The sequence below is a fragment of the Jaculus jaculus genome, chromosome 1 (assembly GCF_020740685.1).
Source record: "Jaculus jaculus isolate mJacJac1 chromosome 1, mJacJac1.mat.Y.cur, whole genome shotgun sequence".
Classification (NCBI taxonomy): Eukaryota; Metazoa; Chordata; class Mammalia; order Rodentia; family Dipodidae; genus Jaculus; species Jaculus jaculus.
In genome coordinates, this window is record NC_059102.1 from 291,829,681 (window position 1) to 291,855,288 (window position 25,608).

General features: G+C 38.5%; 1 protein-coding gene across 3 annotated transcripts in view; it reads right to left on the reverse strand.

The window, feature by feature from the left end:
- The window catches only part of Hmcn1 (hemicentin 1), a 453,131-nt gene that overhangs the window by 293,790 nt on the left and 133,733 nt on the right, over positions 1-25,608 (reverse strand). For all 3 annotated transcript variants that reach the window (XM_045142289.1, XM_045142294.1, XM_045142284.1), the window contains exons 3-4: positions 17,133-17,291; positions 15,853-15,975 (exon numbers count right to left, since the gene is read on the reverse strand). In XM_045142289.1, coding sequence (XP_044998224.1) covers positions 15,853-15,975; positions 17,133-17,291 — 282 coding nt within the window. The remainder of the gene's footprint in view (positions 1-15,852; positions 15,976-17,132; positions 17,292-25,608) is intronic.

Here is a 25,608-nt window from a genome sequence, read left to right on the forward strand (position 1 = left end):
TTTTACATAAACTAATTTGTATTGTTCTTTCTAAAGAACATTTTTAAGCCAGATTTTTTGTAGAATGATCAATATATACCCAGACAAAGGACAGACACCCTGACTGGATCTGAAGTATTGTGGCCTTTGCCACCATGTGCTTATGAGGGACCTGGAGAATTAAACCTGGGTCCGCAGGCTTCACAGGCAACACCTTAACCACTAAGCCATTTCTCCAGCCCAGGACTACTATCTTGAGAGATGATTTATGAGGTAAGCCCAGAGTTTCTGGTGCACATGTTTTCTATTTTGAAAATCTCACCAAGCTGAGGAAACAGGTCTGAGTTGAGGACATAGAAGTACTTAGAATTGTAAACACACACATAGAGGGAAGGGAGTGATGAGGAAAAATAAATCCAGGTATGTGCACAGAAGTCCTCTTGAATACCTGTCTGAATACAAAAGGGAATTACTGTGTGCATAGGAAAACTTACTTGAGATAAATAAGAGAAAACTTCTGGAGCTCTTAAGGTACCAGTCATTGTATGATTTTGTTTCAGCAAAAGTAGAGAGACCCTGTCAAATATTTGGTGGAGGTAGTACAGACTATAGAAGGAACACATAGTTTAAGTAGGATTAAATTAGTCCTAGACTGAGTCTTTTCTACCAGTCTACAATGGCTTAAACTTTAAATGAAAAAAGAATCAAACAAATTCAAAGGAACCTCATTCTCTGTCATATAAAGTCTAAATGAATAAAAAAGCAGCAAAAAACTTTAACATTAATAATGTCTAGCCCATCACCCAAAAGTCACTAGACATATTGAATCAGGAAAACATGACCTGTAATTAACCAAATGGAATAAACAAAAATTATAGAAATGGTAGAAATAGTCATATCAATGTTCAATATCACTAACAGTTGTTAGATAAATGTTAATTAAAAGTAAAATGAGAGGGCTGGAGAGATGGCTCAGTGGTTAAGCGCTAGCCTATGCAAGAACCCCGGTTCAAGGTTCGATTGCCCAGGACCCACGTTAGCCAAATGCACAAGGGGACACACACATCTGGAGTTTGATTGCAGTGGCTGGAGGCCCTGGCACGCCCATTCTCCCTCTTTCTCTTTCTCTGCCTCTTTCACTCTCGATCTCTCTCATACAAATAAATAAATAAGAAAATAATAAATAAACAAAGTAAAATGAGAAAAACTTCATTAGAATGGTTTAAATTAAAAAATTTTATAGTACCAACTGTTAGTAAGAGGTGGATCAACTGTAAATCATGCATTGCTGGCAGGCATGTGAAAAGGTACAATCATTTTGGGAAACAGTCTTCCTTACAGAATAAAACTTATACTTTCATATAACCCATCAGTTTTACTCTTAATTGTGTAGTTAACACAAATGAAAACATATGTCTATATCAAGAACTGTTAAGATGCTTATCCAGAGTAAACAAATACTGGGAACAGTTGAAATGCCCAACAATAGGAAAACAAATGAAGAAATTTTAGTATATCATAAAGTCAAATACACTAAGTAAAAATGAATAAATCATACACACAACAACAACTTGGATAAATTTCAGAAACTCCAAAAAAAATGGATTCAGAAGTTCCTGAAACTTTAGAAAAGACTAGGCCAGGCACATGATGGAAAGAAAATCATTGGCTGACAGGCTGAAAGGAAGGGGACAGAAACAAATAGCATGTGGTGTAAGGATGACATAAATGTTCTATATCAAAATTGTGGTGGTAGTTACTCAAGTGGGAAAATTTGTTAAATGTTATTGAAATACACATCTAGTAAAGATGAATTTTACTTTGTGTAAACTCCATCTTACTAGAGCGGTTTAAGACTATTTCTCAAGGTGGCAAAAGAGATGGCTCAGTGGTTAAAGGCACTTGATTATAAAGTCGGTTGGCCTAAGTTCAATTCCCTAATACACATGTAAAGCCACATGCACAAAGTTTTGAAATGTACCTGGAGTCCATTCACAGTGGCAAGGGGCTCTGGCATACCCATACTCATGCACACTCTTTTTCAAATAAATAAATAAAAACATTTAAAAAGTTCACAAATATAATATGTATGACAACAGGGTCAACAAAATTAGAGATATGAATATGTAATAATCATGTTTATTTAAAATCTTAATGGAGCAAATTGAAGGAACTTTCATGTAATTGGTATAATTCCTCACTATTTAAAAAGCAAATAGGGGCTGGAGAGATGGCTTAGAAGTTAAGGCATTTGCCTACAAAACCAAAGGATCCAAGTTTGATTCCCCAAGACCCACAAAAGCCAGATACATAAGGTGGTGCATGTGTCTGGAGTTGGCATGCAGCGGCTGGAGGCTCCAGTACACCCCTTCCCCCCCCCCTCTTTCTCTTCCTCTATCTCTCACTCAAATAAATAATAATATTTTAAAATTTAAAAAGCAAAATAATTGAATATTATTATTCAATAACAATAAAGTGCTGACAGTGTTTAAGTCAACATCCTGCACTCCTGCCCTTGTGGAACTCATGGTCACCACACAAACAGCAGCGTATGAAGAAAGTAAACGTCAAATCTAACAGGTTCAGTAAGCCGACAGGCAGCTATGAAGGAAGACCCCCTTCCCCCTGTGTGTACATGGACTTGCTCACCAGCTGGGTTCAGACTTTCAGCACTGTGGCCAAATAACCAAGGAAACCACTTGAGGAGCAGACATTTACTTTTGCTCATTGCTTGAGTCCATAGTTGGCTCTTTCTGGCAAACATCATTGACGAAGGGCACCGTGCAGAAAACCTGTTCTCTTCATGGCAGCCACAATGAGGAAGTAAGGAGAAAGAGGAAGGGACAAGGGAGCCCTCCTAGTAAGCTGCTTCTGCCAGACAGATCCACCACCTAAAATTTCCAGCACCTCTCAAAAGTGCAGCACCAGCCTGAGTTCCATCCATCAACACATGAGCCTAGGGTAGGGGGTGAATTTTACATTTAAGAATATGTGTGTGTGTGTGTGTGTGTGTGTGTATATATATATATATATATATATTCAAACAACAATTTAACTTTTGAGTTTCAACCTACATCAATGTCTTTCAAGCTTCTTAAAAAAATAACATGGTACATTTTAAGTCAAATCTTACACAGAAATAAGCATAGAAAATAGGTAACAGTAAATTATTCCAGGAATAGCTGAAAGGGGGGCTACCTACAAAGTCCAAGACCTCCTCCAAGCCACTTTACTGCATAACCAAAGAATACTATTATAACTATAAAACAGAGATCCATTTCCTTGCTATTGGTTCAAGGACAGCACATGATTTTGTTATCCTATCAGGTAGGGAATAAAAAGCTGTGAGCGCTCCATTACAGTTTCATTCCCATTGCTTCACCTCACAGCTGCATAAATCTACATCTGTCTAGGAAGTCCACTAAGTTTAATGCAGCCAGTCAAGTGAGTATGTGTGCCCTTTAGGATAACATGTGCATGCCAATCTTCTCAAACAAAAGTAAATGTAAACTTCTCATGAAAAGTTATTGGGTCTGGCAAACCTTCAAATATCAAATGAGTAGTTATCCATAGGGAAGCTAGTCTCTTCTACATCTCTTTCGTCTAGAACTTCTAAAAGAATCAGATCCCTTATGGATTCCAAACTTCAATTTCCAGGCTCCATTTAAAAGAGGAAGTATAAGGACTGAGTGAAATAAGAAAATATTAAAGGTCTTATCCAAATATTTTTGAAGCTGCAAAAATATTCAGGGTAGATTTTGGACAAGAGTACAAATTGGTTTTCATTTTATAAAATCTGGCTATTTCTGTTGAGTTTACTTTGAAAACATCATCTGAAAATGAGCTTCATTCTATATAATTTTGCACACAGAATTCATAAATGACAGTTGTCTATGTTAATTAATGTCTTATTCCATATTTCCAATAACAAGCAAAGAAACTGTAAAAACAAATAAAAATTCAGGAATCAAGGATCAGGCTATCTATTCTTATTACATTTCCCCACCATGGAATATTTAAAACTCAAGACATTCATTTCCTAAAGAAGAGAAGAAAGTAAACTAAACTTATTAACAAATCAGATTTATATTAAGTGTCTATAAATATGTTATATGCCTGACACTCTGAAAGTAGTAGAAATGTTTAAGACAAGAAGGTTTGCTCCTGTGAAGTCTATTGTCTATTATAACAGATATTCTATTATAATAAAACATGATGTATGTAGAAAGAACCAGACTGAAAAGATTGCTCAGGGGTTAGACAAGCTTCCTTGCAAAACAGGCTAGTCCGAGTTTGATTCACCAATATCCACATAAAGTCAGATGCACAAAGTGATGGCACATGCATCTGGAGTTCATTTTCAGTGGCAAGTAGTCATGGTGTTCCTATTCTCTCTCTCTCTCTCTCTCTCTCTCTCTCTCTCTCTCTCTCTCTCTCTCTCTCTCAAGTATGTATAAACTTTTTAAAAGAAAAGAAAAGACAAAGGACAGGCAGCCATGCCTATTTTGAGTTGAGAGGATCCCAGTAGACATTAACTCCAACTTGAGGTTGGAGGACAGCTGGAAAATGTCCAGGTAAATAAAAATGAGAGTCTGGTGACTAGCACTGCTGCAGGGGCTGAAGAGCTTTCAGGAGGATGCAAAGTATGCCCAAAGTGTCAGAGGAAGAAAATGGTACCTAGAGAAATTATGAACAGAAACTCAAATCTACATTAAACTTGGGTCACCCTCTAGGATATGAATCTTGCTCCATGTCTTCTCTTCATTAGATAAAGTTTTTAACTAACCCTCTAGATTATGTCCTTCACTGTACCTCCTAAAAATCCCATCCTTCTAATGGGTTCTGTTATGCCCAGTCTCCACTGAGAATTCAAGACACTTCCTGACCTTTAAGGGAAATACACCTTTCATTTAGGATAGACTCTTCTTCACTGACTCTTTTTGGTGATCACCACTCATTATGTTGAACCCTATGTGATAGACAATGAGCCCAAGCCATCCTCCTCATTCTCTTCTGTTCCCACCAAGTCAATAAATAAACTTGCCTTCAACAGATGCTGTTCCACACCACCCATTTCTCACCACAATCTGCAAATCCTACAGATGTTTTGCTCCAATGAATACATGGTCAAATGAAGTGAAATTTAAGATATAAAGAAATGAGATAATGGTTAGCAAGGCCAGTCCAAATCTCCATATATGCCCATAGAGTAAACAGGACAATTGGTGAAGAAAGGTATTACTTGACTGGGAAGGCAATCAGAAAGCTTGGGAGATAGCTGAGTGGATAAAATGTTGCTGGGCAAGTATGAGGACCTGAGTTCAATATCCAGAATCCATGTAAAACAAGCTGGGTGCAGTGGCTCACATTTGTAACCCCAGTGCTGGGGAGGTGGAGGGAGGTGAATTCCTGGGCCCTGCCTGACAAGTAGTCTAGCTAGTGAGATCATGAAGCCAATGACAGAACTTGTCTCAAAAAAAAAAAAAAAAAAACATGGCCTGCACCTGAGGAATGACCCTCGAGGTAGATCTGTGGTTCCACATATATGAATCTGGACATCATCTACACAGAATAATAGAAACAACAAGGAGATTAAGTCATTCAAAACATACTATAATGAGAAATAGGGGCATAAATAAATGAACTTAAAAAAGCGATCTGCCCAGAAAGATAGCAATAATTCCACTGTAAGATGAAGAGAAAGAGTGCTTGTTGAGGCAGCCAAAGATTGGGAGCACAAAGATTTAGGATAAAAGACAGTGAAATGGCAGGGTGAGAGGGAATGGATATGTTTGGGGGCAAGCATCATACCACTGATGATCAAGACAAGCAAGATTCAAGAAGGTAGCATTTCTCCACTGTGTCACGTTTTTAGAGGGAAAGAAAGGCTAACCCAAGACTTACCATAACACAGGAACAGAGTAGTTCACACATGGCAAAGAGATCCATGATTGTAGAAATTGTACATATGAGGGTAGAAAAATGACCACCACTTTAGAAGTCCAGTGAAGCGGAAAAGGTCTATACTCGAGAAGGAAGCAAACACACTGGATACTGCTTCTGGGCAGGGGAGATGATTTCTCTCCCCAGACTCCAAAGCCTGGGGTCTTAAGACACCACACCTATCTATATTTAACTTAATTTGCTCTTACCATCCCATACTTGACAGCACAGTCATTGATTATAAGCCTTATAAATACTTTAGTTCCATCAGTATAGGGCTATGTTTTCTTATTTAGTGGAAGCACTTACACTACTTTCAGTTTAAAAATAGCAGTCATCATTTTCACTATTAAAAACCTCAGGAGGGCTGGAGAAATTTCACTTGCCTGCAAAGCCTAACAACCTGGGTTTAATTCCTCAGTACCCATGCAAAGCAAGCCTATTCTCTCTTTCCCTGTATCTCACTTTGCTCTGTCTCTCTCTGCTTGCAAATGAGTAAACAAATATTTTGTGAAACTCATTGAAATGAAAAAATGTGAAAACTATCTATAATTGTTCTCTCCATTGATTGCCATTGCAACATATATATATATATATATATAACTTTACATTTTTTAAAGAAATATGCATATACATATATAGATGATTATATTTTAAAGTTGTGATTTTACCAGATATATGTTTATAGACATTACTAGAATTAATTATCTTATTTACTTATGTTTTACCATTCAAATATACTTTGTTCATTATTATATTACTAAGATCATTCATTAATAAATAAATAATTAATAAATAAATAAAAAAATTAATAAATTTTATTTGAATGGCTATGGTCAAATTTTCACAAATGTTGTGATTAATTCCTGATGACTTTTTTCTTTTTCACAGAATTAGAAACAGTTACACTTGCTTGGGGGCACACGCCTTTAATCCCAGCACTTGCACTTGGGAGGCAGAGGTAGAAGGACTGCTGTGAGCACAAGGGCAGCCTGGGACTCGAGTGAGTGCTAGGTCAGCCTGAGCTACGGTGAGACTCTACCTGAAAAAAAATTGTAAACAGCTAACCAACTACATAAATTTTCCCTAAAGTTATAATAAAAAAGATAAAATAATTCAATGAAATTTTAATGTACATAGATTGTTTAAGATTTTCATTTTTCCCTTATTCAGTCATTCACACTAAAGCTATTTAAATTGTATTCAATATGACTTTAAAGTGGATTTTTTAAAGTTTTTTTAATCTTATTTAATTATTTGCAAGCGGGGGTGGGGGTATGAGAACAGGCAGAGCGAACAGGACGCCAGGGCCTCCAGCCACCGCAAACAAACTCCATACACATGTGCCACTTTGTGAATCTGGCTTTCCATGTTTACTGGGGAATCAAACTGGGACTGGTAGGCTTTACAGGCAAGCACCTTAACTACTGAACAATTCGTCCAGCCCCTAAAGTGGACTTTTCTTCTGGGGCTTTCCATTAAAATAAAGTCATTTATCATTTTTGTCACAAAGCCAAATCACAACCAAAATGCTCTGGGGGAGCTCTCAAAAGATGTTCATACCATCTCTCTCAAAAGGTTTTGCTTTTTTAACCTTAGTATATTTAATTCAGAACAGGAATGCACATGGAACCTAAAAGTATATGAAGCATGAACTATTTCCGTCTACTTATCCTAAGTTACAGGGAAATTTCTCAAAGAAAACTTCCCTTACTTTGACACCTTAACTCTTTCATCTCCTTTTTACTATTGAAAACAAGAAATGAAAATTGCATTGTCCATAATGAACACTTTCATTTAAATTCAACCAAGTAAAAAAATGATAAATCATAACATACATTTGGTAACTACTTAGAATTTGTGATTTAATATAATATCTGTGCAAAACTGCTCACTACTTCATTAAAAACATCTCAAATTTTTTAATTTGTCTGCTTGTTCACATTATCCAGAAATACTGAAAAATATGGCCCTAAGACTTCTCCAATCTCTATGAAGTTCTTTAACCAGCTTTAAAAAAATATTTTCACATGTTTTCCCACAAGTGTTTTAAGCTACATTAGGTTAATAGAAATATTTCTGTGAAAGACATTAACCAAGTCTTTTCCTTATATCTTAAAAATAATATTTATATACTCTCTTTAGTGAAAGAAGCTAATTTCTTTTTGATGAGTAATAATAATAAAATAATGGATTCTTGGATCAGAGAACAAAAAAATAACATTATATTCTATAAACTTTATTTCTAGAAATTAACAAGACCTGATTACGTCAGGCCAAATTATTCAACTATCACTGTTAGAGAAAAAGCCCAAGCATGTCTCCTCTCAGTTACATAAACATAAAGGCAGCAGCTATTCTTATAGAAAATAATGCAGTGACAAGACTTTTCAATTTACTTTTCCATGACAGACAAATAAGTACTCTTTCGTATTTTGCGTACAAAAATCTATTGGAAGTGTTGAAATAATGGGCCTAGATGGCCAAAAGCCTTGAGACTGAAATGCTAAAATTCTTCCCCAGATTCAAAGGTAGGTCTTTTTCTAAGCACTACAGACAGATGACCTTGCTTTACTTTCACAAACAAAACAATTGTATGTATCTGTGTGACTTGTTGATGTCAGGACTGGAATATAGCTGCTTTACAATGAAACTTTCATAAAATACAAATACAATTTTACTAAGCATCAAGTATGTAACCTCTGAAATATAAACATTCTCTTATTTTTTTATCATCATAAGATCAGGTGGACTGGCACATAGATATTGGCATATCTACATAAAAGCAGTTATCTCTCATTAACATGTGCTTTCCTTACACAAAAAAAGATTTCAAAAGGAATCTTCAAAATTCTATATATAAAATATAAAAAGAAATATCCAAATTAGCTCATTAAAAGCTATAAGGTATTTTTTTAATTTACATTTTATGTATTTATTTATTTATTTGATGTGGGGAAGGCAGATAGGAGAGAGGAAAGGGCATGCCAGAACCTCCAGCCACTGCAAGCAAACTCCACATGTTTGCACCACCTTGTGCATCTGGCTTACGTGGGTACTGGAGAATCAAACCTGGTTCCTTAGGCTTCGCAGGCAAGTGCCTTAACTGGTAAACCATCTCTGCAGCCCTACAGTCTTAATTATTTCAAATTGCTGATGGGGTTTGTGCTCCTTGCATTCTCTGAAGTTCCTTGATGACTGATTCTTCAAGAATGAGTTCAGTGCTCACTGGTTGTTCCAGTTTTAAGTGTCAAGCTCTTGTGTCATTTTTATCCCCCCCCCACACACACCACCATACCAGTAAAAAGTAAAATGCATCCTCTTAATGGGAGAATAGTTAAACTCTTTGAAGCCAGTGTGGATTTTGCATGAGTTTTGAGTTTTGTGTCTGTAAGGTGAGCATAGTAACTGTTGGGCAGCTTAAGGCTTTTGCAAACTAGAAGCAGCCATGCAAACAATTGACTGATTCAATTTTGCTAGCTCTATTATCTCATAGTCAAACCTGCTAGTTTGTTTTAGCTTTTAATCCAAACACCATCAGCTAAATGAAAAGTTTTGTTTTTTTTTTTATTCTGTTTGTGTTGGTCCCATAAAAAGCCTGCCCCTAGTCAGGTAGCGTTTACCTAGTCAGGTAGCTACTTGTGACACTGCAGTGGCAAATGTGTGACAGGAAGCAGTGTAAGGGACGAAGGGCCGCAGGGCGCAGTCAGTCGTCAGGACAGGGAGGGCACGAGCAGCAGGGGCGGCGGGTCGGAGGGGGGTGTGGTGCTTGGCTTGCTCTCACCTTTGTAAATCAGGCTGGATACCAGCTCACGGGATGGTGCTACGGACAGTTAGAGTCTTCTCAATGCACCCAGACATTTTTCTACTGTATCATTCTAGAGCCAGTTAAGGTGACAATCCAGATAAATCATCACACGCTTAAAGAACATTTGGTTTCCCCTCTAGGAAATATTCCTTCAGGTAATTAGACAACCTGTTTGCTCCTTTGATACTGCTCTTCTTTATGCCTTGGCATTTTAGTGAGTGGTACAGATTCTATTTTCTGAATTGTAAATCAGGATTGGATATTCTTATTGTCTTTATGAAGGACTGTGGGGTGTCATTTTCATAATAAGACATGATTCTAAGAAGGTACTGCTTTGTTGAAGGGACCCTATGGCATATTACAGAACGCACCACTATTTATAACCAGCCTTCAAATACTCCCAGAACCAGTCTACAAACCATGAGACAACGCAGATGATCAGTTTGCAGGGTTTATCCTTTTAAACTACAATTCCCCAGCTTTTATCTCTTTCTGGTACAATTTACTGATTGCACTTCAGGGCAGCTCTGCTGGTCTTTGGTATAGTTTATCTAAGAACAGTCATCTCTCTGAGCCATTTGCAGGAATTATTATGTACTACACATATTTCAAATGCGGGGGCGAAAACTTGTTCACATGCTCAGAAGTTTATAGACAATGCTAATTTTGAATGCATAAATTAGTTATTTTATTTTTTGCTCTAACCAGACAAAAGACATGTGGCTTCATTTAACCATATTAGTGACTAGTAAAGCTCTCCCAGGTGCCTGTAACATCAGCATTCCTAGCAATACGTGTCCAAGGACATCTCACCCTAGCTGTAGCACAAGGGAGCAAGGAAAGCTCTGCTCTGGAGTTTCGGAGCATGTTCATTTCCGACATGCTTGTGGATATAGAGCTATCTGTATCGTGGTGATGCGTGAGCTCGGGGCTCTCCACTTCACTTTGGACATTTAACTAGGTGACTTCAATGAAGGGATACTGGAAACATTTACAGATTGTTCCCACACACTTCCTGACACTTTCTAGAATGTTACCATTGTCTCATAATTTTTCAACTTTCAGAGGAAACACCCGTTTCTACTTATTTTCAGGGTCAGAAGTAAGGTTATGTTTTCAAAATAATGTCTGGAGTGAAACTCAGAAGAAGGGAGAACAAAACGGCCGATAGCTCCTTTGACACCACTAATTGTTCAAACCCCCTCAGCAACCGCCACCATCGAGCCCACATGCACAGGGGTCTTCAGAGTCCTAGTTAAACATTGTTGTTGGCCAAATAGCAGAAAGGGGCTGTGCCAAATTCATACTCCAGCAAAGTTTACAGTTTTATGATATAGCACTGAACCCAGAGAAAATGAGTATAGAAGGAACAAGAGAAATAAATCTAGTAATCTCAAACCCATGAGGCATTGTGTTGCCAGACTGGTTTTTCATAGATTGTCATTGCATTTCTTTCTGCATTTTTGTTACTTCCTTTTAAATACTTAGTGAGTTCAATTTTCCACTTCCTATTGGAAATTCCTTAGTGGTTAAAAAAGAAAAGATGGTTCCTTAAATGGAGGGTATAAATTCTTGTTATAGATAAAATAAAACATCGTCTGTTCTGTTGTTCCCAAGAGGAGCCAATGATTCTGTCTTCCCTTAACTCCATGACATACGTCTAACCTTCACCTCACTTGACCTGCAGGCAGGACATCAAGAGCCCCTGCCCATTGCCTCTCCTCTCAGTGGCTGCGCCTGCCGTGGCTAACTCCACGGGGAATGGGCCTTATTCTGCCCAGGGCTTCAGTATGCCTATTTCCAGAGATAACTGAGAGGACTAAGGGAATGCACCCAGCAGAGTACGAGAACACAGTACACCCTTACTTATTATTGACATTATTATTATTCCTTAAGGAAGTAATTAAATCATTGTTATTGCTAATTATAATATGAAAAATAAAAAAAAAATTTAACTACAAAGTGGTGGTGAAAGTTTGAGAATCTTAGAAATGTCTTTAGTAGTGCTGGACCATACCCTCTCACGCATTTACTTGCAAAGGTGATGCCCTTCCAAATACCACGCTTCTCCAGTCCTTCTGCTCAGCCTATAGGAGAAGGATGACCCAGAAACAAGGAAGGTATGACAGACAATGATGCCCTGATGAAGAGAGGAGAACTTCATGTCTTTAAAGTCTTCCAGACTATGTGACTTCCATTTCCCTGGGACCCTCTCTATTCAGCTTATTACATGTATTTCTCATTTTCTTTTCTGTTCACAATAGTTCTGTGAGGCCATGAAAACACCCATATTGACATGAAGGCACAGAGTTGACCAATTAGCTAAAGACAGAGAGGTCATTCAAACTCTGATCTTTTTGATTCTAAAGCCCAATACTTCCCATTACAACATGCTGCCTTTTGTTTGTCATTATGAGGCAGGATGAAAAGAGGGAAAATTACAGAGACATAAGGAGAAAAAAAGAATCCATCACCCAGGAGTTTAGTTGAAGCCTCTTGCCAGCAGGGAAGCAAGAATTCCAGTACTATTAACCACATCTGCTTAAGGTCTTTTTCCCCAGCCAGCTGTAAGCCTGCAATTTTCTAGGTATCTCACCAGAAACCCTATTTATGTGGAAAAGATGTGTACTGAACCCCTTGTACAACCCTAATGGTTTCTGGTTTTACTATATCAGATTATAAGTCTATCCAAGGCATCTCCAGAGCCACCCCATAACCTCACTTATCAAAAGAGAGATAAAAAGTAACCTTTTAAGATGCCAGTTGAGAGCCAAGAAAATGGTTTATATGGCTGATTCTAGGCAGTTAATAGTGTCTCTCCCTTGAGGAGTCCATACCCATGCTGATTTCTTCCCTGAGCCTCTCTTTTAGAGAAGCCCATATCTATGATCTCAGATGTACTTCTTAAGAGCCCTTCTTAGCATCTTTAATAAAAATTCTAACTCTGCTCCATATTGGTCTTTCTGCATTGAAACCTCAAATCATTTAAGAAGGTTGTGGAACTAAAATTTAGTTCTTCCGTCTTCAAAAGTGAAATAAATACATCCTTGAGGTGTTTTAACTCCTGTTTCCAAAATAGATAGCACCATGCAGTGATTTATAGAGCACTGATACTCAGCCAAATAATTTGGGAGTTGGCACCTTGCTGGAGGAAGTGGGCCATTGAGGGTGGGTCTTGTTTTTGTAACTTGGCCCCACTTCCTGTTGTACCTCAGCTATCTACTTGCTAATATGGCTCATGGGCTGACCATGTTGCCTTCCTGACTATGAAAATTACCAGAAGCTATAAGCTGAAATAAAAACTCTTTCCTTCTTTAAGTTGCTTCTGGTTGGGTGTTTATTCACAGCAATGAGAAAGTTACTGATATACCCTCTGTCCTTAAGAAGTAACATGTGCTGGAGTGGAAGTGATCCACCAGGCTGAGATGTCTAGGGAGAAGCTTTTAGTGGAGATGAAGGGGATGTTGGAGGACACTAACTAGGGAAGGTGTGGAGAAAGAACAGGAAGTGTAGAACAAGTGAATAAGCTAACAATGCATGTTGTTTGTTAGCTTTGGTTTTTTGTTTTTTGAGATAGCATCTCTAACTTTCAGATTTCAAATTTGGACTTTCTTACATAAAAGGAAGCATTCATTAATGAACTGACAACCACTCAGTTTTCAAGGAAATGTCATGGTACTGTCAAATTTAGTTCTTGTTCCATCTTCAAAAGTGAACTAAGTACATGTTGAGGTGTTTTACCTCCTGTGTCCAAAGTATAAATAACACCATACAGTGATTTATAGAGCACTGATACTCAGCGAAATAATTTCTTCCCTTCGGCCTTCTGTCATGTTGAATAGAGACAAAAGATACCTGGATCTTCTGCTTCATCACTCTTTAAAAATGGAAAACAGAGAGTGGGATGAAGTTTAACCTTAAAACATTTGGTTCTGGCCTATAAATCAAAGTACCAGAAATATGTTGCTACCCACATTCAGCTGTTGATTGGACAGACCTACAAGGTCCCCAAAACAAAAGCAGGCTCTGCCAAGGCAACTTGGATTGCCCACCCGATGTAAAAGGTAAGACCCTATTGCTGAGAGCACCATGCACTGCCAGCACAGAACACCAAGACACCCGGCTGGAATCTGGAAAATAGCCCCTCAAAATTATACCCAACTTGTTCGCAGAGTTTCTCACAAACAGGTCTGACTCTATTCTTTTAAATGTCCCTATGCTGGCCACTAGCCTTCTCACCTCTTCTCGGCTCAATACCTTCTGGTATGAACCATTATGGCCACTGTGCATCACATCTTCAGCTGCTTCCAGTATCATCGCCAATGAACTCCACTGTCATTTCCAACCTAGAGCCTCACCAAATCCTAAGCAGGATGTTCTTGCTGATGCAAGAAAGAATAATGTTGTACCTCATTTATGCCCCAGCTTTGTGTAAGTCCTAGCTGTACCTCAGGATTTTTTCAGTTTGAGATTAGAAGCAACTTCAAAGAGCAAGCCTTTCTTTCATTAGGTTTGAGCACAGTATATTGGAAATGAGACGAGAAGTACAGTTCGTGAAAGTCCCTCATTCTTTCCCATCCCATTCCCAAGGTTCCAAATTCGTAGCTGGTCACAGTGGCACATACCTTTAATCCCAGCACTTGGGAGGCTGAGACAGGAGGATCACTGTGAGCCTGAGGCCAGCCTGGGGCTGCAGCGTGAGTTCTATGTCAGCCTTGGCTAGCATGAGATCCTACCTCACCCCCAAATAAACAAACATTTATGTAAGTTTACTACTAAAGAATCCTCTTATAGTTATTAGACACATCTAGGCATTTCTGAATCACAAAAGAAAACACAATATTGACTCAAGTTATTACCGTCTCAAAAGTGGTTTCTTCTAAGAAAACACCTTTGTATCAAGTAATCATTTGGGTTTATGTCTCTATATGTTGATAAAAATCTTTAAGCTAAGTTGTGACTTATAGAAACTTACAACTTCCTATTAATATCTCTGTGATATAATAATTATTCTTAACTTATAAGGATCTACTGAACCATTGCATTCAAGAATGTGTCATAAAATTGATATGTTTTATATAGACACACTGAAAGTATGAATTATGTCAACTTAAAACCTTATCTTTGCACTGTTATATTACCAGAAACATAACTGGGGCGGAGGAGGCAAACAAATAACTAAGCCAAATAAATAAAGAAGCAAAATATTTATTATGGTTAACATTTATTGTCAACTTGAAGAGATCTAGAATCACCTCGGAGACATCTGTAGGCATGTCTGTGAGGGAGTTCTAGATTGGGTTGGCTGAGGTGGGAAGACCCACGGGAACCGTGGGCAACCTCATTTCACAGGATGGAGTCTAGGACTGAGTGAGCTGAGGATGGGCATTCATTGCTCACGGCTTCCTGACGGGGCCCAGCAAAACCACTGGCTCCCTACGTGTCCCTGCTGCCATGCCTTCCTCACAGGATAAACCATGACCTCAAAACGGAAGCCCAAATAAACATTCCCTTCCTTGGATTGCTTCTGTCAGGTATTCTGTCACAGAAACAAGAAAAGGAAGTGATACAATGTTATTATCACATGAAAAGCCAAGGCAAGGTAAGTGAAAGAAGGAAGAAGAAATCAGATTTATTTCAAGGATTTATTCAGAGAACACAAAAAACATTCTTATTAAAATTCTTTGCTAACTAGGTAGTTATTCAGTGGTTTAGACTTTTAAATTTAGAGCTGAAACCTCATAAGAATTTTGTTCAATTAGTTTTTCACATTCAACTTCAATAACAGCCATGCTTCATTTTTTCTGTTATTTTAAAGTTTTTCCATCAGAAACATGAGTTGTCCTTTCCAAAGGATAAGAACTATGCAAATTTTTGACTCAGACTAGATGAGTGTTAAACAACTTTGACTTAATAATTTTTGCTATAGCATCATACATCCTAGAAGACAACATTAAATAAATCTGTTTCTCCACATTAGCTCTCTGCTGTTAAGGACCTGTATGTGGCCTAGGAATAAAACCTGTTGGTTAATATTGTTTCTGAAATTAAACTGTTAGGGTGGCCTAAGTTATTCTGGCCAAATAGCTAATAATAAAGTCAACTTATGTCACTGAACTGACCTCATTCACTTGTTTTTTGTCCAGATGAAACACTTGACCAGAACTTGTAGAGGCAATTTCCTCATAGACTTTATAGCCAATATGGTTCCTGTCATCACAGTCTCCAGTGAGCACAAACACCACCTGTGGTTTAAACAATGGAAGTTAGTGATGGATTTCTCAAAGTTAACATATACTATGTTACCCGTTATTTATTTTTTTATAAGAAAGAGGTAGAGAGAGAAAAAATGGGCCCACAAGGGGCTCTAGCCACTGCAAATGAAGTCCAGACACATAATGCATCTTATGCATCTGGCTTTATGTGGGCATTGGGGAACTGAACTGGGGTTCTTAGGCTTTGCAGTAAGCACCTTAACCACTGAGCCATCTCTTCAGCACCACATGTGTTAATTCTTAACCTTATACCCTGTTCAACAGTGAGCCCCACAGTATCATAGCTACTTATATTTTGAAAGTATAGGCTAAGGAAGAGAGACCAAAACTGTGCTTACACAGTAGCCTCAATTCCTCGCCTTCCTTATATCCATTCACATTGCCAGAGAATGTTGAACTCACTACACAGGTACAGCACATATTGTCATCTTTGGATCTAAGCTTAGCCATATGACTTTGCTGGCTAAAAGCATGAGGCAGGAAACATTCTATAAGGTCGATGCTTCATCTCTCTAAAGACCTTGAACATTTCCACTGGATCTCTGGTGCTTCAGCCATGACCACAAAATAGACATGCTTAAATTAACCTACTTATCTGAAAAGGAACTAAGAAATTTGTGGGAGAGATCCAAATATGGCTAACGTCCAGCATCCAAAAATTCCCAGACACACAAGTGAGCATTGCTAGCCTAGATTTACTAAAATGTGCTAACATGTGAGAAACAAAATGCTTATTGTTTTGTCATTGGGTTTTGCTATGAAGTCATAACTAACTAATACACTGAATAACTCAGGTAAGATTCCACACAGAAATTCACATTTGAAATATAGGTCTGCATTGTTAAGCCCATGATTTTAGAAACCATATGGGTAAGATGGTAACAAGAACTTTAATTAATTCCCAATTAGTTCTTCTCTGTATTCAAAAATAAAGTGATCATGTTCTATCAACAAGTATCTCATATAAATTTACATTTGGATTAGATCATACATGCATATTGTGTGTGTGTGTGTGTGTGTGTGTAGCTACAATCATTGTTAGTCACCACACACGGCACAGTCAAAGGGGATAGGCAACCCCCTGTGCTGCATTCAGATGCAAGGCTCCGGAGCTGAATCCCACTTACTTGAGACTGTTTCTGTTGGATAAGTTGCAACACCTCATGGGTGAGCCGATAATCCTTGGACCGTGCATCAGTGAACACATAGATGAAAGAACCAGGAAGAGAGATTTCCAAGGCAATTTTTATAGCTCCAATGCTCATTTCTGGACAATCACCACCGCCCTGTTCAGCAGAAAGCAAAATTCAATTATTTCACAAGCAATAAAGCAAAGAAATGGATAGTCTAGTCATAAATTACTTCAGGAGTTTGGAAAGCAAGCAAACGTTCAAGTGTTTTATTTTCTGTCAGTTTGCCACTAGATTAATCTCTGCAGTCAGGAGGGGATGGAAGAGATAAGAAAATTAATATGGAACTGGGAAAAGTTTTACTTGTGTATATATTTAAAATACCCTAAAATATATAAAGTAGTAGAAACTATCATATAATTTCCAATTAAACTTCTATTTACTCTCCCATTGTCTTGAATAACTATCTCATACATCACCTATATTCTCCTCTCACTGTTATCTGAAGATCCTACTTCTTGCTGTACTGAGAAAATGTAAGCAGTTAGAAGAAAACATCCATAAGCTCCCACAATGATAGATAAAAGCCCACCTGTAACAACAGCCACAATTCTGCCATAAAAATGACAGAGGTGTCTGCACTCACCACTGGAGCTAGTGCGCTAAGTATGGGCACAGCTCCTGTGACTGTCCCCTCTCCCTACGCCATCACTCTCTTCACTGGGTCACACAGCTCTATTTCCATACTGCTCCTAGTTTCTGATCAAATTAAAGAAGCTTTCCAAGAGAACTCTATATACAATATACTCTTTCAATCTTTTCACTCTTCCTCTTTCATTGTTTTCTTCCTAGCCTATAAACTCTGTCTTAGGTTTTCTATGTGAATAGACTCAATGTTTTCCTTAACAGAAGTAGTCAGCCCCTGAAAGGAACTCTTATCACAACTATTTCCTTCATAATTATATGCACTGATGTATGAAACTCTGAGTATACTGGAATTTCTAGGTTTTTAGATTGTGATTTCAATTTAGTATTATGTTATGTTGATGTTTCTATGTTACTAATTTTATTAATGATTGTATGATTCTTCTATTTTATCTACTGTCACAATTTAATCAACCATTCCTCTGTTGTTGAGTTTTAACATTTTTTCAACTTTTCCCTAGCTATTTATTATTAATTTCCTTAACAGATGTCAATAACTGCAGGGTTAAAATAATAAACTTTTGAGCTACAGTATTTGAGCACTTAACAACTACTAAAGACCCTGCTTTGTTACGAAGCATGCGGTAATCAATAGGTTAACAATCTCATCCTTACAGAACTCATGGTCTAGCACAAGCTAATGATCAGCAAGGTGAGGCTGAGGACATGGAGCAGCAGGTAAGAGCACTTGCTGCTACTGAGCATGAGGGTCTGAAAGGACCTAAGTAAGACTACTTGAGTTCAATTCCTCAGAACCCAAATAAACAACAGGACAGGGTCATGCACACATGTAATCCCAACCCTGTGGAGAACAGAGACCAAAGATCCACTGGGGTTTGCTTGTCATCCAGTCTGACCAAAAAATGGCTCAAGGTTCAGTGAGAGACTCATATCAAGGAAACACAATGATGAGCAATGGAGGAGTGCACACCACATTCTTCCCTGGCCTCAGCATAGGCCGTCACATCTGCAGTCACATGCTAAGTGCAAGGAAGAAGAAGGAGGAGAAGGAAGGAGCTGGTGATCGTAGGGGCTTTGAAAATCCAAAACACACACACAAAAAAGCAACAACTCTGTAAAGTTTATTAAAATCTGGGTATTTTATTTGATTCTCCTGTCACTGTTTTCCCCAAGTTCCAAATGGCCTCGTATTCTGATACACATAACTCAAGAACCATTTATCTAAGCAGAGGTGTAATAATTATCTATAGATTCATTCCCACTGCGGCCTGCAAGAACTGGTAAATCCCAAGCAAAACTTACCACCTTTGCATACCATTTGTTAATAAGTAGGGTGTTAACTGTTAAAATGTTCCCTCTCAAATATAGGAACTCATTTAATGTTTTATCATTTTTCATAACTGCATGGGACTGGAAGCTATAATAACCCCAACTTCACATTAGAAAAGATATCAACAATAGACTCCCAGAAGTTTTAATGAGTTGAAGTCCTTTCTATTTTTACAGGATTCACCTCCCACCTTTTATCACTTACATGTATTTTCAAAGCATGTAGTTTAACAGAAAAGTCTGTTCTCAAAAGCATGTGTGATCTTCACTCTGCACTTACCTCCAAAGTCCCAGTTTCTCATTTATAACTTCCTCTGAGAAATCTACATCTGTATGTTGTATGGGTGGACTTGAGTGAGAGTAACATGGAATTAATTACATACTCTCCTAATCACATTTTCACTAATTTCGTCAGTGCCTACACACTTGGATGCCAAACCTAATTTAACTTTTACCCCCGTGCTGCCAACTTCTTTCACTCAATGGTCAGCCCTCAATCATTTCTTTATCTTTATGAATCTGTTCCTTCCTTTTCACTTTGCTTTCTTCCACTCCCTCTTCTTGCTGTTCACGTTACTGCAGGACCAGTCACCTCCTATCTGATGCCATGAACTGAGGACCAACCTGACTCTGTTCTTCCTGCCACTAACTGCTAACTCCTGCAGCAAACTATATGTGTGTGTATGTCACATTGCTCTTAAAATCTTCACTAAGTACTACAGTGAATCAAATCATCTCGCTTTCTGCCTCATGTAAATATTGTTCCCTTTAAGCTAAAGGTATTTTCCCAGCCGAGTACTAACCAGGCCAGACCCTGCTTAGCTTCTGAGATCGGATGAGATCGGGTACATTCAAGGTGGTATGGCCATAGAGGTTAAAGGTTGTTTTTCTTCTGTGAATATTTCCCTGCTTCTTTCTTTCTTAAATACTTACATTCAGGTATCTTTTTGCTATTTAGTCTCCACTACCAAACAAACTGCTCACCAGTAAATCCAAGTCTGAATTTTCCAGTGATTCCATAAACTGTCCAATGGCAGGAAGTGTGCTGGGTCTCTAAGACCTCAGATCATACCTAATCTCGCCACTGTAAGGAGTCATTGAGTAAATATTGACTAGATGTCATCCCACGATTGAGATGACATCACTCCCACTCCACTCTTTCAAACCTGCTCTTTGCTTCCAGTCAGATACACCTACCTACTCACCCATCAGCACTCTGAAATGCTTTGTACCTGAGTGAAATTGAACATGCTTCCCTTTGTATGGCAGTTATCTGGATGGTTGTCACATGCAGCAAATAACCAGGAATGAATATCTGTACACTATAAAATTTGGAAGCAGTCACTAGGCATGTCAGTAATTTTGATGCATGAGATAAGAAGAATTTTGTTTCTTTATTTGTTTTTTGAGGTAGGGTCTCACTCTAGCCCCAGTTGATCTGGAATTCACTAAGTAGTCTCAGGGTAGCCTTGAACTCACAGTGCTCCTTCTACCTCTGCCTCCCAGTGCTGGGATAAAAGGTATGCACCCCACCACACCCCGCTAAGACCTTTTATCTGTAGTCAATATTCCCTGTCAATAAGGAATATTCAAAAAAAAAAAAAACTTAGGGTTGGAGAGATGGCTTAGCAGTTAAGATGCTTGCCTGCAAAGCCCAAGGACCCTGGTTTGATTCATCAGTACTCACATAAAGCCAGCTCACAAAGCTAGCACATGCATCTCACGTTATTTTGCAGTGGCTAGAGGTCCTGATGCACCCATTCTGTCTCTTTCTCTCTCTCTCTTCATCCCCCTTCCTTCCTTCCTCCCTTCCTTCCTCCCTCCCTCTGTTCCCTTTTTCTCTCTCATAAGTAAATAAACAAATAAATGAGATTTTTTAAAAAATAAAATATTTTTGCATTGTACACTAGATAGTTCTGCCTGGTTTACCACTTTCATTCAAGTAGCTTGTCCATGACCCAGTATAATTAGAGGGTGAAAATTCCTATTGTTCTAGACACCCACAACACATTGTTCCTTCTTTCAGTATTTGCTAATTGGAGTTCAAATGTATGTTTCCTTCCACTAAATCTCTATTGGATAGATGAATGAGTAGTGAGTGAGTGGACAAATGTAATGTGATCATGACACAAATTAAGCACACTTGCTATATTCAGCCTGAACTTTATTCCAGTCTAGCCTATCCCATACCAAGTTGTACATAATTACAGATCTGAACCCTCTAAAAGATCAAGGATCAAATTATTCCTTAATCATGTACAGGAAAGGAAATATGTGCACATATACACATCAGAAAATAGATATACATGTGTATATATTTCTATACATATCAAAATATGTGTACATACATATATATACACGCAATAGTATATTCAACAAATTCTTCTAGTCTCTGATCTCTCTTCCTCTCTCCCCTTCTCTCTTTCCCCCCCCCTGGCATGCAGTTAAGTTTCATATTTAATAAAAGAAAATACCATGCCTATGTAAATATGTTCCCTAAAACCATAGAAATACATGCACACACACACAAAAGATATAGCAGAGATTGACTGCATAATTCAATGAATTGAATGATTCCCTAAATAAATGTTAGAAATAGTCTGATTTGTGAATCTTGTATTTTTATTTGCACCCTGAAATACAATCAGTCAATAGCAACAGCCACATGTTACTCAGTATTTTGTATTCATTTTATCTTTATAATTTCACTTGATAACTCCAGTTTACTAGATTGCCAAAGACATTCAGATATGCAAATATTTACTGAACAAAAATAGAAACATGTGAACTTTTCACAGCAAATAGTTTGTGGAGTAAATTTTTAAAATGCTAGGACCTTAGAGTCACAATGATAATTATGTTCAAAAATTAATTCCTGGAAAGCAAGATTATACAATAAGTGGAAATCCTATCAGTTGAGGAAGTAATAAAATCGAGATTACCATGTTGCCTTTTCTGCATACAACTCAGGGTGGGAAGGGCACAAAAATCAAATGGAACTTTAAACTGAAGAGTCAGAGAAAAACATAGGCCCTCCCCAAACCCTCATGGGAAGCCTTCATATAATGGGACCTCAGGGACAAGGAAAGCCATTCTCAGAGCAGCCACTGCCTCATACCTCATGACTTCGAGTCTGCTCCCTTCCTTGCTCCTCACTTTCACTGTCTTTAATAAGTGTTTGGGGCTGGAAAGACGGCTTAGTGGTTAAGTGCTTGCCTGTGAAGCCTAAGGACCCCAGTTCGAGGCTCGATTCCCCAGGACCCATGTTAGCCAGATGCACAAAGGGGCATACACGTCTGTAGTTTGTTTGCAGTGGAGGAAGGCCCTGGCACGCCCATTCCCTCTCTCTCTCTCTCTCTCTCTCTCTCTCTCTCTCTCTCTCTCTCTCGCGCGCGCGCGCGCACTCTCAAATAAAAATAAAAATGAATAAAATATTTAAAAAAATAAGTGCTTGATCAATTGTCTTCCAGGTTCACCTAATGCTGAGGGATCAAAAACTAAAGGGCTGGAGAGACGGCATCATGGTAAAAGGTGCTTGCCTGCGTAACCATATAAAACCTGGTACACAAAGTGGTGCATGAGTTTGAATTCGTTTGTAGCAGCTAGAGAACCTGCCGGGCCCACACTCTCAATTTCCTCTTTCCTTCTGCCTCTCTCTCAAATAAATAAAAATAAAACAGAAAGCTTTTGGAAGTCTCAGTTGTAACTCCAAAAGTTTTTTAAAAAACATTTTTGTGTATTTGCCTGTGTGTGTGTGCATGTGTGTGTGTGTATGTGCGTGTGTGGGTGTGGGGATGCCAGGGCCTCTCACCACTGCAAAGGCTTATGTGGGTGTCTTGGGAATTGAACTTAAGCCAATGGACTGTGTGATCAAATACCTTTAACCACTGAGCCATCTTCCCAGGCCCAAATGGTGGTTTGTTTTTTAAGCATCATCTTGCTATATAACCCCAGCTGTCCTCATACTTACAGCCCTCCTGCCTCTGTCTCTTACTGCTGCAGGCACAGGCCTACATCAGCACACCCAGCTCCAAAAAAGAATTCTTCCTGGCATTACAATGCTTACCCTTATTCCTGAATGAGTAAATGTATCGTAATGAACTTTAAAGGCTAGCCTCAATCACAGTCCTTTCACATGACATGGACATACTGGAACGATCTCAGTCATGTAGTCTGTTCTCTACCTAGAAAATGTGGGTGACAAACTCAGCTGCAAACTGAACAAAATTCTACAACCCTCAGTTCTCTTAAAATGTTGTTAGCAGTTGTAGACCAACAAAATATAATGTACATGTGGAAACAATTAAATTACATTGAATGTAATTTAAACTTGTGTCCAAAGCAAGTATAGAACAAATCAGAACGATTCCAGAGCTCATCAGTGACCTGTGCCGGCCTTCATCACTTGTAGAAAATATGGCAAGGATGTCCTCCTCAGAGCCACTGAGAATACTGCGAAGCCAAACCTCAAATCTTCAAATTTAAAACACTAGATGTTTCTTGCCTGAGAGTGTCCATTGTTCCCCATGCTAAACCATTATCTAGTAAGTTTAAAGAAAGTGGACTTCAAATTAGAGACACAGTGAACTGCTGACCTTAGTTCTGGGGGCCTTAAAGTCATAACAACAACCTTTTCCAGGTTGTCACCTGTCAGTCAAGAGCACAACGCTTCTGCAACTTGTCTTTCAATGTCTTGGAATTTTATGGGAGGTGAAACTTTGTTGGGTCTGTAAAACAGGAACAGCTGACTTCAATTTGAATATTCATAAAGAATATGTTATGGCCCAAGTACTCATTATCTTGGACAGAAAATCATAAAATGATGTGCTTTAATATTTAAAATATTCAAAACCTTCATGATTCACATGAAGCATGACGGATAGTAGTGGTGAATGTGACGGAGGCCACCAACCATGCCGTAAGTGTTACTTTACAACTGCTCATTCCAGAAGACATGTGGAGGACTCAGGGTTCACAAAGGGCAGAACTGGGAATCAGGAAAGTGCTATCTTGATATTTCTAGTTCTATCTTAGAGAACTTCTTCTTCTCCCTTCTCTTCTTCAAGGATTCTCTGCCTTTTATTGTGAACTCTTTTCCCATCAAATTAAGATGCTAGTATTGTCTTAGATGAGGTGGGTTCCTGGTCTTTCCTCACAAATGGCTCCTCTTGCTTAGAAAAAGAAAGCTGAGAGGAACCCTGAAGAGGGCTAAGGAGGTCCCTGAAGACCATCATCGTTTGTTGACACAAGACCTGAGCACTCATACTGCCCACACTTGCTCCAAGTAGCACTTCTGTCTTTCTGTCCTCCATCTGAACTCTATCTTTCCTCTGCCCTACTTTTACCTGCTTACCAAAATCTTTCTTCCTTCTGCTCCAACACTCACATGCAGATTTTGTGTGCTTTCCAGCACATTTGGTATTATTTTATTAGGTTTCTTTTTTATCTAATGTGATAAAATACATATTCTACTATTATATTGCCTTATGACTTGGGGGGAAAGTATATCAATATGATACTTTCTGATGATAAAAGCTTTAAGTTATGAAGACATCACATAAGGAAGTTTGAGATTAACAAGTCTATGGTATTTTTAGAGCTGCTAATCATTTACCAAGCTAAGAAATAGATCACTTCAAAGGGGACCACATTTACAACATTAGTACAAATGAGGATTGTTCAAAATCAACACATTTGCAGAATGATGGAGCCTTGGTCGACAACCATGAAGAAGCCCAAGGGACCTAGCTGATGACTGCACCACAACTCAGTCATGACGTGCCTGCCAGAGCAGACATAGGCTCCTGCACGAGGGAGGGACTCCCTCGGTACCATCTGCTGACAAAGGCCAGGGCTCCAGCCTTCAGCTAGTGTTATCAGGGTCTAGGGTACTGATAGTTCTCTGGAAAAGATTCAAACATCTGACAGGGTAATTGAAGGAATGATACTCGCAATCATTTTCAATTCCAAGGCTCTAAAATTCCTTTTGATTTTTTTTAAGATATAAGAATGAAAAAAAAATACTTTAGAGAACAAGTCGTTTCTGATCAATTGGACTGAGAAAAAACTTTTTAATTTGTCTTACATCTACTTTGTTGGAAGCACCATTGATAGGAGACTTGGCTTTAGATCAAGAAACATTCTCTCAAGGAAACATGTTGACCTCCATCTGTACTATTCCCTAAAAGCACAGAAGCAGAAATGGTGCAGACAATCCCTTGGTTGGTTAAGTGGAATGCATGGAACAAATCTGAGTATGATAGCTCAGTGGTTATCATCTTGTCACAGGACTCTGAAGTACTTTATTTTGCAATGCATCATGTATTGACACTTGGGAACCGTTTTGCACAAGCACTTTAGAATAGGAAATCTACTCCACTTGTGCTGTATATTGTTATACATGTACCTGTGTATGCGAACTATGTGAATGCACATGTGTCATGGTGTGTGGCCTGTGTGCACACAGAGTAAAAAGATC